The sequence below is a fragment of the Candoia aspera genome, chromosome 4 (genome assembly GCF_035149785.1).
Source record: "Candoia aspera isolate rCanAsp1 chromosome 4, rCanAsp1.hap2, whole genome shotgun sequence".
Classification (NCBI taxonomy): domain Eukaryota; kingdom Metazoa; phylum Chordata; class Lepidosauria; order Squamata; family Boidae; genus Candoia; species Candoia aspera.
In genome coordinates, this window is record NC_086156.1 from 1989121 (window position 1) to 2001910 (window position 12790).

At 51.0% G+C, this 12790-nt stretch overlaps 1 protein-coding gene across 2 annotated transcripts in view; it reads left to right on the top strand.

The window, feature by feature from the left end:
- The window catches only part of MAP4 (microtubule associated protein 4), a 159358-nt gene that overhangs the window by 124934 nt on the left and 21634 nt on the right, over positions 1 to 12790 (top strand). For both annotated transcript variants that reach the window (XM_063303269.1, XM_063303270.1), the window contains 2 exons: positions 8029 to 8126; positions 9160 to 9378. In XM_063303269.1, the coding sequence (XP_063159339.1) occupies positions 8029 to 8126; positions 9160 to 9378 (317 nt within the window). The remainder of the gene's footprint in view (positions 1 to 8028; positions 8127 to 9159; positions 9379 to 12790) is intronic.

The following is a 12790-nucleotide window of genomic DNA, read 5'->3' on the forward strand; positions in this document are numbered from 1 at the left end:
GACAGCCACTTTGCCTTCTTGGTTTTCTCTTTCTTTGGGATGTATTTTGTTGCCGCCTCCTGAACAACGTTGCGAACTTCTGTCCAGAGTTCTTCCGGGACCCTATCTACTAAGTCCAGTCCCTTAAATCTATTCTTCACCTCCACTGCATATTCCTTAGGGATATTAGTGAGCTCACATCTAGCTGATCTGTGGGTCTTCCCTAATCTCTTTCGTCTGATCCTAAATTGTGCAAGAAGAAGTTCGTGATCTGAACTACAGTCAGCTCCAGGTCTTGTTTTTACCGACTGTATAGATGTCTACCACCTTTGGCTGCAAAGGATGTAGTCGATCTGATTTCGGTGTTGTCCATCTGGTGAAGTCCATGTATAAAGCCGTCTCTTAGGTTGTTGGAAGAGAGTGTTTGTTATGCAGAGTGAGTTGTCTTGGCAAAATTCTATCAGCCTATGTCCTGCTTCGTTTTGTTCTCCCAGGCCATGCTTACCTGTAATTCGAGGTGTCATTTGACTGCCCACCTTAGCATTCCAGTCTCCCGTGATGAAAATAACATCTCTTTTAGGCGTGTCATCCAGTAGGTGCTGCAGATCCTCATAGAACTGCTCTACTTCAGCTTCTTCAGCATCTGTGGTTGGGGCGTATATTTGGATCACTGTGATGTTAGATGGCTTGCCCTGAATTCGAATTGAGATCATTCTGTCGTTTTTTGGGTTGTATCCAAGCACTGCTTTAGCCACTTTACTATTAATTATGAAGGCTACTCCATTTCTTCTGTGGTCCTCTTGTCCACAGTAGTAGATCTGGTGGTCATTTGATGTGAAGTGGCCCATTCCAGTCCATTTCAGTTCACTGACGCCCAAAATGTCTATCTTTAATCTGGACATCTCACCAATAACCACATCCAATTTGCCCTGGCTCGTAGATCTTACATTCCAGGCTCCAATGGTGTCTTGATCCTTAGAACATCGGATTCGCCGTTCACCACCAGCACCATCGGCCGCTAGCTGTCCTTCCGGCTTTGAGCTAGCTGCGTCATCATGTCTGGGGCTAGTTGAGCTCATCCTCTGTTCCTCCCCAGTAGCATTTTGACCATCTTCCGACCTGGGGGTCTCATCTTCCGATGGTATACCGACATATCTCTGGTTGTACTGATCCATTTAGTTTTCACGGCAAGAATACTGGGGTGGGTTGCCATGACCTTCCCCAGGGATCGCATTTAGTCTGACCTCTCTGTCACGACCTTCCCGTCTTGGGTGGCCCTTCACGGTTTAGCTCATGGCATCGCTGAGGTGCTCAGGCTCCAGCACCACGGCAAGGTAACGATCTTTTGCTGAAGATGATTAGGCTGTCTTTAATCCAAACCACCGCACAACATTCTTAGCACTGCCCTATCTCTGCATTTGTGGGGTGTGGTGGGCAGAGGTGGGACCAGGATCGGGAGACCCATTGCTTGTCCTCCCCCCACAGCCTTGGAGGCTCTCCAGGTGACTTTGGACCAGCCATTCTCTCTCTTGGTCCAGTCCACCTCACAGGGTTGCAGTGGGGGGGCTGGAGGAGGGAACTCTGCATATCTCCTTGAACTCCTGGACGAGAGGTGGACCCACTCTGGTGCACAAGAACATCCACTTATATTGACAAACAGCACCATGGCTAGACCATCCCTCTTGCGGCCTTGTGGAGGTGACCTTTTAGCTCTGGGGATTCCCAGCTAGCATGGCCGTTTCAGACAGTGGGGGGTTGCAGTGCCGATGCATCGGGAGGGTGGGAGATGCAGAAGACCAGCAATCCATCTTGGACTGTCCTGGCTGCCTCCAGCTCCCGCCTCTGACGTTTCCTGGCCCAGCGCCACCTGAGCCTCTTGCTGAGCTGCAGGTTTCAACCCACCCCTGCCTCGCCTTGAAGGACCTTTGAGGGGAGAGGAATTCTGCCCCCCATGGACCTCCAGCAGTAGTTGGGATCTCCTGGGAAGTCCCCTGTTAAGATTTGCAGGCCTCTGAAGGGGCAGAAAGGAAAGGTTAATGCGCTCGGGCTTTGCATCCGGATGGCCTTATAATTAAAATGCCACCGAATGCTGGCTGATAAGCCTGGTGGGTGGTTAATCGACTGAATGGGGGGCGGGCAACATTTTCAATTTTGGTGGCTCCCAGGAAGAGGCATTTGGCCAGGAGGTTAAGCAAAGTTGTTTCTTTTATTGGATTGCTTTGTTTAGCAATTGACGGGGAACGGTTTTCCAACCCCAGGCATAGCGTATAATACGGCTTCCTTATGGATCTTTGTGAAGTGTCTTAGCAGCTTCTGCTTTTAATCTTGGTTGCCGTCCAGAGTCACCTTTGGGAGGTGGGCGGCTGCACCGATCGTTTAAATCAGCGGTCCTGCTCAGAAGCAGCTGCACGATACCAATCGAAGCAAATACGTGTAGCTCAGGGTTGAGCTGTGGAGCCCTTGGTGCTCTCTGAGCCTGGCTGTTTTCTTGCCAACGTTTTTCGCACTGAAGACGTTGCCTCGTCTGGCAGTGAAACGTCGGCAAGAAAACAGCCAGGCTCAGAGGGCACCGGGGACTCCGCAGCTGCATGGCCAGGAATCAAGGATTCGTTTGGACGGAGAAACTGGTGTCTGCCCGGTGTTTTAATTTAAGGAACCGGAGCAGTTCCTCCCCACAATTGAAGGGGTCGTCATGGAAGTCAAAAAGAGCACGGCCTCCCATACCATAAGGAAGTCACGCATTTCGCCCGGTGCCAGTAAGAGAAGCTGGAGCGTTTTTGAACTTGGGCCTCAGAATCCAGCCTGAGCGCCCAACGTGGTTGCGTCCCAGGCTAAGTGACTTTGATTCAGGCGGGGCCCCGGATCGGAGCAGGGCTTCTCTGATGCAGCCGAGCTCCCTCCAGAGCCCCTCCGGTGATTCAGAGATTCTTGGAAGGAAGGGGGAGAACCATCTTCTGTTCCCCTGAAATCTCAGCAGGGAGGCAGATGGAAGGCCAAAATGGGGAGGCGTTGGGGACCGGCAGCCACCGTCTACCCCTGCTTTTCTGAAGCCCTCCGGTCATAAAGATTTGGGGGAGGGAGGTGGAAGAAGGCTTGCCGATTCTGTGTGCTGGGCTGGGCTTTCCAAACACAGGAGGAATTTTCTTCCTCCGTAACGTGGGGCTCGGATCAGCGCCATCTGCTTCTGCCGTGGCTGCTCCATGCCGGTCACCCGCCCGTCCTGCTCCTCCTCCTGTGACTCAGGGATTGAATTGTTTCTCTCCCGTCGTAGCTCTCATGCCAAGAAACACCGCTGAGGCATTCCCGGCTGTCTTTCTATAAATTGCCCCCCAACCTTGGTCCACGGAGCAAAGTCTATTTGTGGACTTCGAATCGCCATGGTTTTTCCAATCGGCAGATGTTACGGATCCTGGACTTTTTGCGTGCCAACCATGTGCTCTGCCACCTCCCTCTTCCATTAAGCAAGGCAACCAAACCACGCTGCCCAGCCTAGCAAAATGCTGCAGGGCATTTTTTTGGGGGGGGGGGGGCTACTTAGATGAAATACGCTTTAGTTGATCCTTCTGGAATAGGTCAGCAGGCCTATTTCTGCCAAGAAATCAAGTTATTGCTGAATTTCCAATTTTGTCAATCAGAAAAAAATAAAATTTTTCAATCAAAATCAAATAAAAGGCACTACAGGTAGTCCTCGCTTAATGGCCGTTCGTTTAACAACAGTCTGAAGTTACAATGGCCTTGGAAAAAGGGCTTTATTACCTGTGCTTGCACTTATGGCCGTCACAAACCGTCGCACCACCCCCACTGTCATGTGATCGCAATTTGGGCACTTGGCAGCCAGTTCGCATTTATGACCAGTTGCAGCATCATGTGGTCAAATGCGCAACCTTTTTTTTTGCCAGTTTCCAGCAAAAAACCTCCATCGGGGAAGCTGGATTCCCTTAATGACCATCGTAAAAATGGTCATAAAATTGGGTCCACTGATGTGGTGACTCACTTAGTGACCGCACCGCTTAACAACCAATTTTCAGGTACCCTATTGTAGTTGTTAAGTGAGGATTGCCTGTACAGTCAATTGTAATTTCTGGTGATGGTCTGTATACAGAGACTTTCACTTCCAAATCAAGACTGGAAGGCTCCAGTCAGTCCAATTCGAAATGGTCTTTTTTCCAGATCGTTAGCTGAAATCTTGCTATCTCTGTGCTCCCTGATTCCAAGACCCTTAGAAAGGATGTAGAGCTGGAATTCTTCAGTCGTTGGCCTATCTGGCAGTGCATCCCAATGATGTTGCAAAGGGCCAGAAAGCCCACCTGCAAAATCGTGTTCCTTTATACTTTTTAGGTTCACCTTTATTAGGCATTGCAACTGCTTGGAAGGCTAAATAGTGTGGGGTATTGCTGAATTTGGGGTGAAGGATGAGGGGATGAGGGTGGGCAGGTGATGGATTTTGCTCACTGTTCTGTACGGTTTGAAGCCTAGGTGGTCCAGTGCAAGGTTCCTCAACCTCAGCAACTTGAAGATGTGGGGGCCTCAGCTCCCAGAATTCCCCAGCCAACATGTGTGGGCTGGCTGGGGAATTCTGGGAGCTGAGGTCCCCACATCTTCAAGTTGCTGAGGTTGAGGAACGCTGCTCTAGTGGATGGAGACCCACAAATGATCAGATCTTCAGCCTGCCAACTTTCCTCTGCCTACCCTCCCTCACAGGGTGGTGGAGAAGAGGCCTTTCTCTGCCATGCATTTCTTGGAAAAGGTGCTAGGTGAGGACTTGGCATTTACAGATTAGCTCCTTTTTATGAAAGGCTCGTCTCACGACTAGAAACTGCAGGGAATTTGGTGCTTGAGTGAGCAGTTTTCTCATGAATTGCAAAACCTGAGGCTGGGGGGCTGGACTGTAGCAACTATCCAGGGTGGGGGGCCACCTATTAGCCAGAATTGCCCAAAGGTGATTTCTGCAGTCGGTGAGTTCAAAGGCAGTATCATGTCTGCTCTCGGGTGGTGGTGGGGTCTGTCCTTGACCCAGTTCTGGAGCTGGATCGGTTTGACAAGCGGGCAACCGGCCGCCTTGAGCCATCTAAGCTTCGAGCCGCGGATGAACCGGCTGCCAAATTTAAGCTGGCCAGAGGCCCGGGGCTGCCAGGTCAAAGGAGTTGTCTTTTTTCCAAGCCATGATATTAATTTGCTGCTCTGGAAAATCAAAAGAAGTCCTGGAACATTGCTAATGGCAGAGTTTGCTTCAAAAGCAGAGGTGGATCTTCCCTCCTCTTGCCCCCATTTCTTCTTTTTCTTCTTTTTTTTGGTCTCCTGGCTGTTGTTCGTGCGTCTGATTCCTTTGAGGATGGGGAAGAGGAGAAGGGCTTCTAAGAGGTGTTTTGGAAACTAGAGTCAAGGAAGGCTCCGTCCAGAGCCGTGTTTCTCAATCTCGGAGCCTTTGAGACGCGTGGACTTCAACTCCCAGAATTCCCCAGGCAGCTTAAAGGCTCTGAGATTGAGAAACCCTGCTCTAGAGGACTGCGGTCCCTCCTGCCTTGGCTCCTGAGGGTCTCCTGGCCCGTCCTCCACATCAGACCTGGTGGGAATAGCTGAGTGGCTGCTTGCTGGTCTGGTCCAAGCACCTCTGGGACAGCATTGCTTCCCCGGGGAGAACAAGAAGGCGTAACTCTTTGTCCTGGAAGGAGGCCCCCCACCTCCTGCGCCTGATGGTGTCCCATAAGCGCACACCCACAGGCATCCCACCACACCTACTCTGGTAATGTCAGGCGGCTGCCAAGGGGGCGATGGGCGCTTCTGCACGGAAGGGCGTCTCTTGGCGTAGCTGGGGTGCTGATGCCTGCTGGCTCTCCCTGGTCAGCCCTTGTCTGAGGATGTGCCTGTGTGTAAAAGGTGATGTCTCCTTCACATCTCCTGGGGTGGGGGTGTCGGTGGGGTTTGTGGGCAGCCCCGTAGAAGTGGGTGGTCTTTTCATGCGGTCTCTTTGGGCTTCCCGTCAAGCCACACACAGCTGGGCAAGACCAAGGCAGCGAGGCACCAGCCCTGTCAGGTAGACCAGATCGAGCAACCAGCTACATGGGAATGCTATAACTATTGAGAGAGGCTGCAGTAACAGAACCTTAGTTTTACCTTCCCCTCTTCTTATACCTTATTGCAGTGTTTCTCAGTCATGGCAACTTTAAGATGTGTGGACTTCAACTCCCAGAATTCCCCAGCCAGCACGGCTTGCTGGGGAATTCTGGGAGTTGAAGTCCACACATCTTAAAGTTGCCACAGTTGAGAAACACTGCCTTACAGGTAGTCCTCACTTAACGACCACAATTGGGACCGGAATTTTGGTTGCTAAATGAAGTAGCCATTAAGCAAATCCAACCTGATTTTACGACCTTTTTTCTGGTGGTGGTTAAGCGAATCACTGTGGGCCTTAAGCAAACCACATGGTTGTTAAATGAATCACGCAGTTCCCCGTTGATTTTACTTGCCAGAAGTCAGCTGGGAAGGTTGAAAATGGCAATCACGTGACCACGGGACACTGCGAGGGTCATAAATGCGAACCAGTTGCCAAGCGCCCAAACTCTGATTATGCGACTGCGGGGATGCTGTGACAGTCATAAGTGTGAGAACCAGTTGTAAGTTGGTTTTTTTCGGCACTGTCATGAGTCCAAAACATCACTAAACGAATGGTTGCTAACTGAGGACTACCTGTACTGAGTCAAGAGGAGCCAGCCTGAACTGTAACAGCTTCTGAATATTTTCTTCAGGGCCATGTCCTTGGGTCTCTACACAACAATTACATACACAGATCCCAGAAAAGCATCTGGAGAAAACACAGAATCTTGGAAACCTCCAAGAGAAATTGCCCGGCCTTTTTTCTAGTGAATTAAGGCAGAGTCTCTGAATACTTGGGGGCGCTTTTTCCCAAATTTCTTCCCACGGGGCTATGTTGCTGTTGTTGAAATACTGTAAGCTGTCAGCTGACTCAACTGCTGCTCTACCTTTCATTCCTTTCCCAGCCTCCCCACGGCCTTAGGGTTTCCTGAACGTCTCCCATCTAAGTACTAACCAGGCCTGATCCCGCTTAGCTTTTGAACCCAGAGAACGTGCTGCTGCCGCCTACTAAGACAGTGTGGGAATTCTGGGAGTTGAAGTCCACACATCTTAAAGCTGCCAAGGTGGAAAAATGCTGTACTAAGATAAAGGGGGGAGGGATGCTCAGAGAGAGCTTCTCTGTTTAAATTCCTGAGCTGCTGGCTTTCTGCAGCTTCCTCTGTCCAGGAAGGACACCCCAGGTAGAAGAGTCTGAGGTTTGAGGGTGGGGAAAATATCTAATTACTCTCCGGAGAGTGGGGAGAAAAAATTGGAATCCAGCCTCTTCGGCAGGAGAGTTTAACTCTTAACTCTTCTGCCGTTAAGAATTTCACTTGGCAAAGAAACGGGAGTTAACACGCTTCGGTACGTCTGCCTGAAGACGGCCAGGGCCATCTGAGCGATCCTCAGCCCGGCTGGCGTTCGTGAGAAGGTGCAGAATGAGTGCAGATACATTTCGGCTTTGCGTTCATCTTGGCTGGGACAGGTGGTCTTGTTCTACCACTTGCAGTCCCGTGCCAGTTGTCCCAAATTTCTGCACCTCTGTTTTGCAGCTGCCAAAACTTGGGGCAGGTGTTTGCTGAATGTGGCATCGATTGGGAAGGGCCCTTCCTGCCCCAGAAGCAAAAACAGAGCTAATGGGCTTGTCGCTGAGGCCAGCTCGCTCCTGTACAGTGTCATGGAAGGAGAGATCTGGGGGAGCATCATGGGGGTGCAGCTTTGTGAATTCACCCCTGTTGCTTCCCAGGTTTAGAATTGGGACGTTTGCTTCACCAGCATGCCGGCGGCGCCTCCCGAGGGGTTGGGAAAGCCTTTGAGCCCACCGTGCGCCCAACGCCGAGGCAGGCACTCAGCGTTGTTGACTTGAAGCTCTAGTCCGTGTCTTGCTCTGCCGCGCTTGGTCTACAAAGGCTGCTGTGAGAGGCGAAATCTGACCGCATTGTTTCTGGCTTTTTCCTCTTGCTTTGGCCCAACCAGGAGAGGTGAAGGCAGCTGCTGAGGTTGCGTCAGCAGATGACATGGCAGCCCTCCCCAGCAAGGGCCTTCCACCAGGTCCAGAGAAGGAAGCAGCCAAGGTGAGGACCCTTCTGCCCTGCCTGCTCCTGCCGTGCGTGGCCTTCCTCCCTGCTTTTTCTAAGCTAATGCCGAGGTCTGTTCTCTGAGCTGATAGTTAAGGAGAAGCCCCTGCAACCCACAGAGTCCTGGCTGCCATATAAACCATGGCCATCGATCCCTAGTTCAAGGCCACCTTCCGTCTCTCGTATCCAGTTCAGCCCTGCTGGTGTCTAGACAGAAGCGTCCGGCTCTGCGTGCACTGAGGACTCTGGTGGCTTGGCGGGAGCAGCATGGGTTTCTGTTGAAATCGAAGTTGGCCTGTTAGGTTCTTCACCAGGATTTGTCCTTTGCTCAGCGCGGGTGACCCACGAAGGGCCTCCTTGCCGTTGGCAGAGGAGATGGAACTTTCCAGCACCTCTCCCGTACAAAATCTGAAGCTTCCGCTTTCCTCCCCTCTCCCCTTGCTTCTTCTGAATTGCGCCATTGGGGTCAAAATAATCCTAGGGGAAAGGATCACAGTTTGGGTGCTGCTGCCATTTGCTTTGAACCTCAAATGTCCCAGATTTTAATTCTGGGCAGGCAAAGTTTCTTGCTGGAAGTCTTAAAACAAAACTGGAATTCCCTTCCCTTCCTCTGGAATTACTTTGTTCAGACTGCTACAAACTGCAGCATTAAGGAGAGCGAATGTTTCTGGATCTGATGGGGATGAGTGAGGTTGCCCCTTAGAGAGTGAATTGCGGAGACTGAGTTCTTCCTTCCCTTTGCTCCTGATCTTTTCCCACCTTAGCTCCCCAGAGGGCTGATGGGCCCCTTCTTCCCTAAACTGGGCCCTAATTGGGCTTCAGCAAATTGTAGACTTCTCACTTCGGCCATTTCCCTTGTCCTCAGAGAACAGACTCCCAGCGTTGTTATTTTTCTTCTGAATTGACTTTCTTTGCACCAGTTTTCACCGCTCAGCATTTTCTTTTCAACGCCCTCCCTTTCTTTTTCGTCCTGTGTCTGTGTGTCGTGTCTTTGTTTTCCGTTTTGCTCGTGGGCATGTTTAACATCAAGCCTTCAGCCACCACTCCTGTGGCAAAGCCCGCCGCGGTAAAAGCCAAGCCCGGGCCTGCTGGTGCCCCCCCTGCCAAGCGGCCGGCTTCTGCTACGCCGGGCCAAAGCAAAAAGGCCGCCGTGCCAGCCACAGGCCCCTCGGCAGCTGCCACTCCTAAACGCCTGGCGACCAGTGCCACGCGACCCTCCAGCTTAACTCCTAGAGACGTTAAACCAAAGGTAAGAAATCTTGCATGCCAGCTGGGAATTGCAGAGGGTTGCTTGTGGGTGTACATGGGCAGGGAATTGGGGTCTCCTGCGTAACAGGTCTGGACGCTCGACACCTTCCCTTCCCCAGGGTCTTTGCCATCCTTCTGGCCTTTCACTTAGAAACAAGCACGGGGCCAGATTTTGGGGAGGTGGGGAGCGAAGGGTCATGAATTTGGAAGGGTCATGAATTTCCAAGCACTACAGTCAGGACATAAGAGTACCCTCCCAGATACCTCTGCTGTTCCACTTTCCATGCGCGCCTGGTTTGTGCAGAGGAGAATCCACCTGCTTTCTGCTCAGCACAGCCTTGCAAATTCTGTCCAGAGCTTGAAGACTTCTCCGGGGAATGGAAATGAAGTTTATTTTACTTGGAGCTCCCTGTTCCAAGAAATGATGCCACACGTTACAGATTTTGGGGACAACTTCTGGCTAAAACCCGTGCCAAATCCAGAAACAGGGAGGCTCAAGGAGCAGAGAAGTTAGGTGGGCTGAAGTTTCAGGGGTCACATCCATGGGCATCATTGAAAGAGATGGAGGGGGGAGGCTGTCAGAAAAGTCAAGCAGGTGGCTGTGGTGCCCATGTGATTGAATCCCTGATGCCAACAGAAGAGGATCTCTGTAGCTCAGGGTTGAACTGTGGAGTCCTTGGTGCCCTCTGAGCTTGGCTGTTGGCTGGCAGACGTTGTGTGACCCAATTAGCTAATGTCTAGCGCTGATGATGTTCCCTAGTCAGGTAATGAAACGTCTGCAAGCCAACAACCAAGCTCAAAGAGCACCAAGGACTGCTCAATCCGCAATCCATGATCCTTTTTTAATGTGAGCAAGGCATGTAAAAAAAGAGACCCAGCTTCAATTGTGTGGGCACAGCCGCCATCTTTACTTTGGCTACTCTCCCCATGTGTGCCCTGGACCAAAGGGAGGTTTTGATGGGAAGATCTAGGACAGGTGGGGAGGAAGGAGAAATGGCTTCAGCCGAGATCAATATAGTTGGATGAAGCAGGGGAGAGGCCCAGTTCTGGTGACATTTCAGTGCAAATTAAACATGAGCCAACTTGGATATGGGGATCCTCCTCCTTGCCCTGAGGAAGGACCAGATGTTGCAGTCTTGGAAAAGACGGGACAACCGTTTGTCGGAGATGGTGTGAGGATTCCTGCCTTGGGCTTTGGCAGGGGGATGGTCTAGACCAGGGTTCCTCAACCTTGGCCACTCTGAGCTGTGCAGACTTCAACTCAGTTGCTGGCTGGGGAATTCTTGGAGTTGAAGTCCGCACAGCTTAGAGTGGCCAAGGTTGAGGAACCCTGGCCTAGAAGACCTCCAAGGTCCCTTCCAGCCCTAGGATTCTATGATCTAGGCAAATAATCTTAGTGGGATTCCTCCTTTGCAGCCTGTGCTTATTTGACCCTTTTCCTGGCAGGGTGTGTCTGTGTGAGTGTGAAAGAGAGAAAACACACAGAAGCAGGGAGCATGGAAGGATTGTTCCCCAGAAGGACTCTTTAATCTCAAAATATGTCAGTTTTAATCGTTGCTCCCTGATCAAAGCCAGTTTTTAAGGATGGTAAAATGGAAAGGAAACCCTCCGTGGGAGGAGGGTCCAGTCCCTCGCCCTCTTCCTCCCCCACCATTATCTTCCCGGGAAGGGATTTGCCTCCTCTTTCACTGCCCCATCAGCTGCTCAGAGAGTCGTGGAGAGGAGCTGGCAGCCCAGAGGGGGGGAGACAAATCCCACATAAGCCTGCAGAACAACAGTTTCCTCTTTTCCACTGGCAATTAAAGAGCTTCCGCTCAGGAGATTGCTCTGGACACGGCATAAATGCTCCTAGCTTGGAGAGGAGGCCAAGCATAAAAGCCCCGGGGGCTCAGAAATGAAATAGGCCTTCTTTTCTTTTATGTCCAACGGGACATTGTGTTGCCTTCTCACCCAGGGAATGCAGGTCTCTCTCCTCGAAGGTGCCTTGGTCCTCCTCTGAGGAACGCAGCATGGGTCTTCTTGGACCAGCCTTTCTCACCCTTTTGACCACAGAGGAACCCTTGAAATATTTTCCAGGCCTCGGGGAACCCCTGCACCTTCAGGCTCAAAGATAGTGACAAAACTATTATATTCACTTCATGGGGTAAAGGGGGGTTTCCCTTGACATTAAGTCCAGTCGTGTCCGACTCTAGGGGGCGGTGCTCGTCTCCGTTTCAAAGCCGAAGAGCCGGCGTTTGTCCGTAGACGCTTCCGTGGTCATGTAGCCGGCATGACTGAACGGAACGCTGTTACCTGCCCGCCGAAGCGGTACCTATTAATCTACTCACATCGGCATGTTTTCGAACTGCTAGGTTGGCAGGAGCTGGGACTGGCAACGGGAGCTCACCCCGTCACGCGGATTCGAACCACCGACCTTCCGATTGGCAAGCTCGGCAGCTCAGCGGTTTAACCCGCAGCGCCACCGCGTCCCTTACCCCTGCACCTTCAGGCTCAAAGATAGTGACAAAATTATTATATTCACTTCATGGGGAGGCCTATCTAAATGCATTAACCGTGTTCTTAAACTGAAAATAAAGAATGCAATTTACCTCTTGAATGTGAAGTTGCCCAGATTTGAAATAATGTTTTAAATAAATTGTGATCTCCCAGGGAACCCCTAGGGACCTCTCAGGGAACCCTGGTTGAGAAACCCTGGGTTAAACGAAATGAAAATTAAAGAATTTTTTTTAAAAAAACCCTGTTACATACTCAGATTCTGCTGTCCCTTCTCATTGTTTGGGCCTGAGAGGCTGAGAGCTTTCTTCCTTTCACCTTGGAATTTAGCCGTCATTTCCCCCTCCCAGTGATGAGATTTAGGTTGACTGCCAGACAACTTTTAATCCTAAATGACGCCGATCGCTAGCTGACTTTCCCCCTGGCAGCCTTTTCCAGAAAATGCCCTGTGCAGAATCTCTCTTGCTTGTTGCTAGAAACAGATCCAGGACATTCTGGAAGTAAAAAAATCTGAAAACTGACACTGCTATTGGGGTTTTCATCCCAGCCATTCGGGGCACCCACTTGAAATCCGTGTAGAGGCTGAGATGCCCCTTTCTCTCTTGGCCTGTCCTTGATGTTAAGGCCAGCCCTGGAGCGTCAGCCAAACGCCCGCATTCCCACCCCCAGTTCCTCTGACTTGCTTTGTTAACCCAGCTAACAAAAGGAAATTCAACACTCCCTCCTGTGGGAAGTCTTGATCAGTCTTCAGGGAAATAGTGCCTGCCTGTAGCACGGGCATATTTCCTTTTCGTAGGATGTCTAAATGATGGAGTTTAATTGTTAGCTGTGTCACTTGTGTAATTGCCCGTAGATGTGAATTTGTAGTTGCTTGATTCGTACACACACACACACACAGATACACATATATATGGAGTACC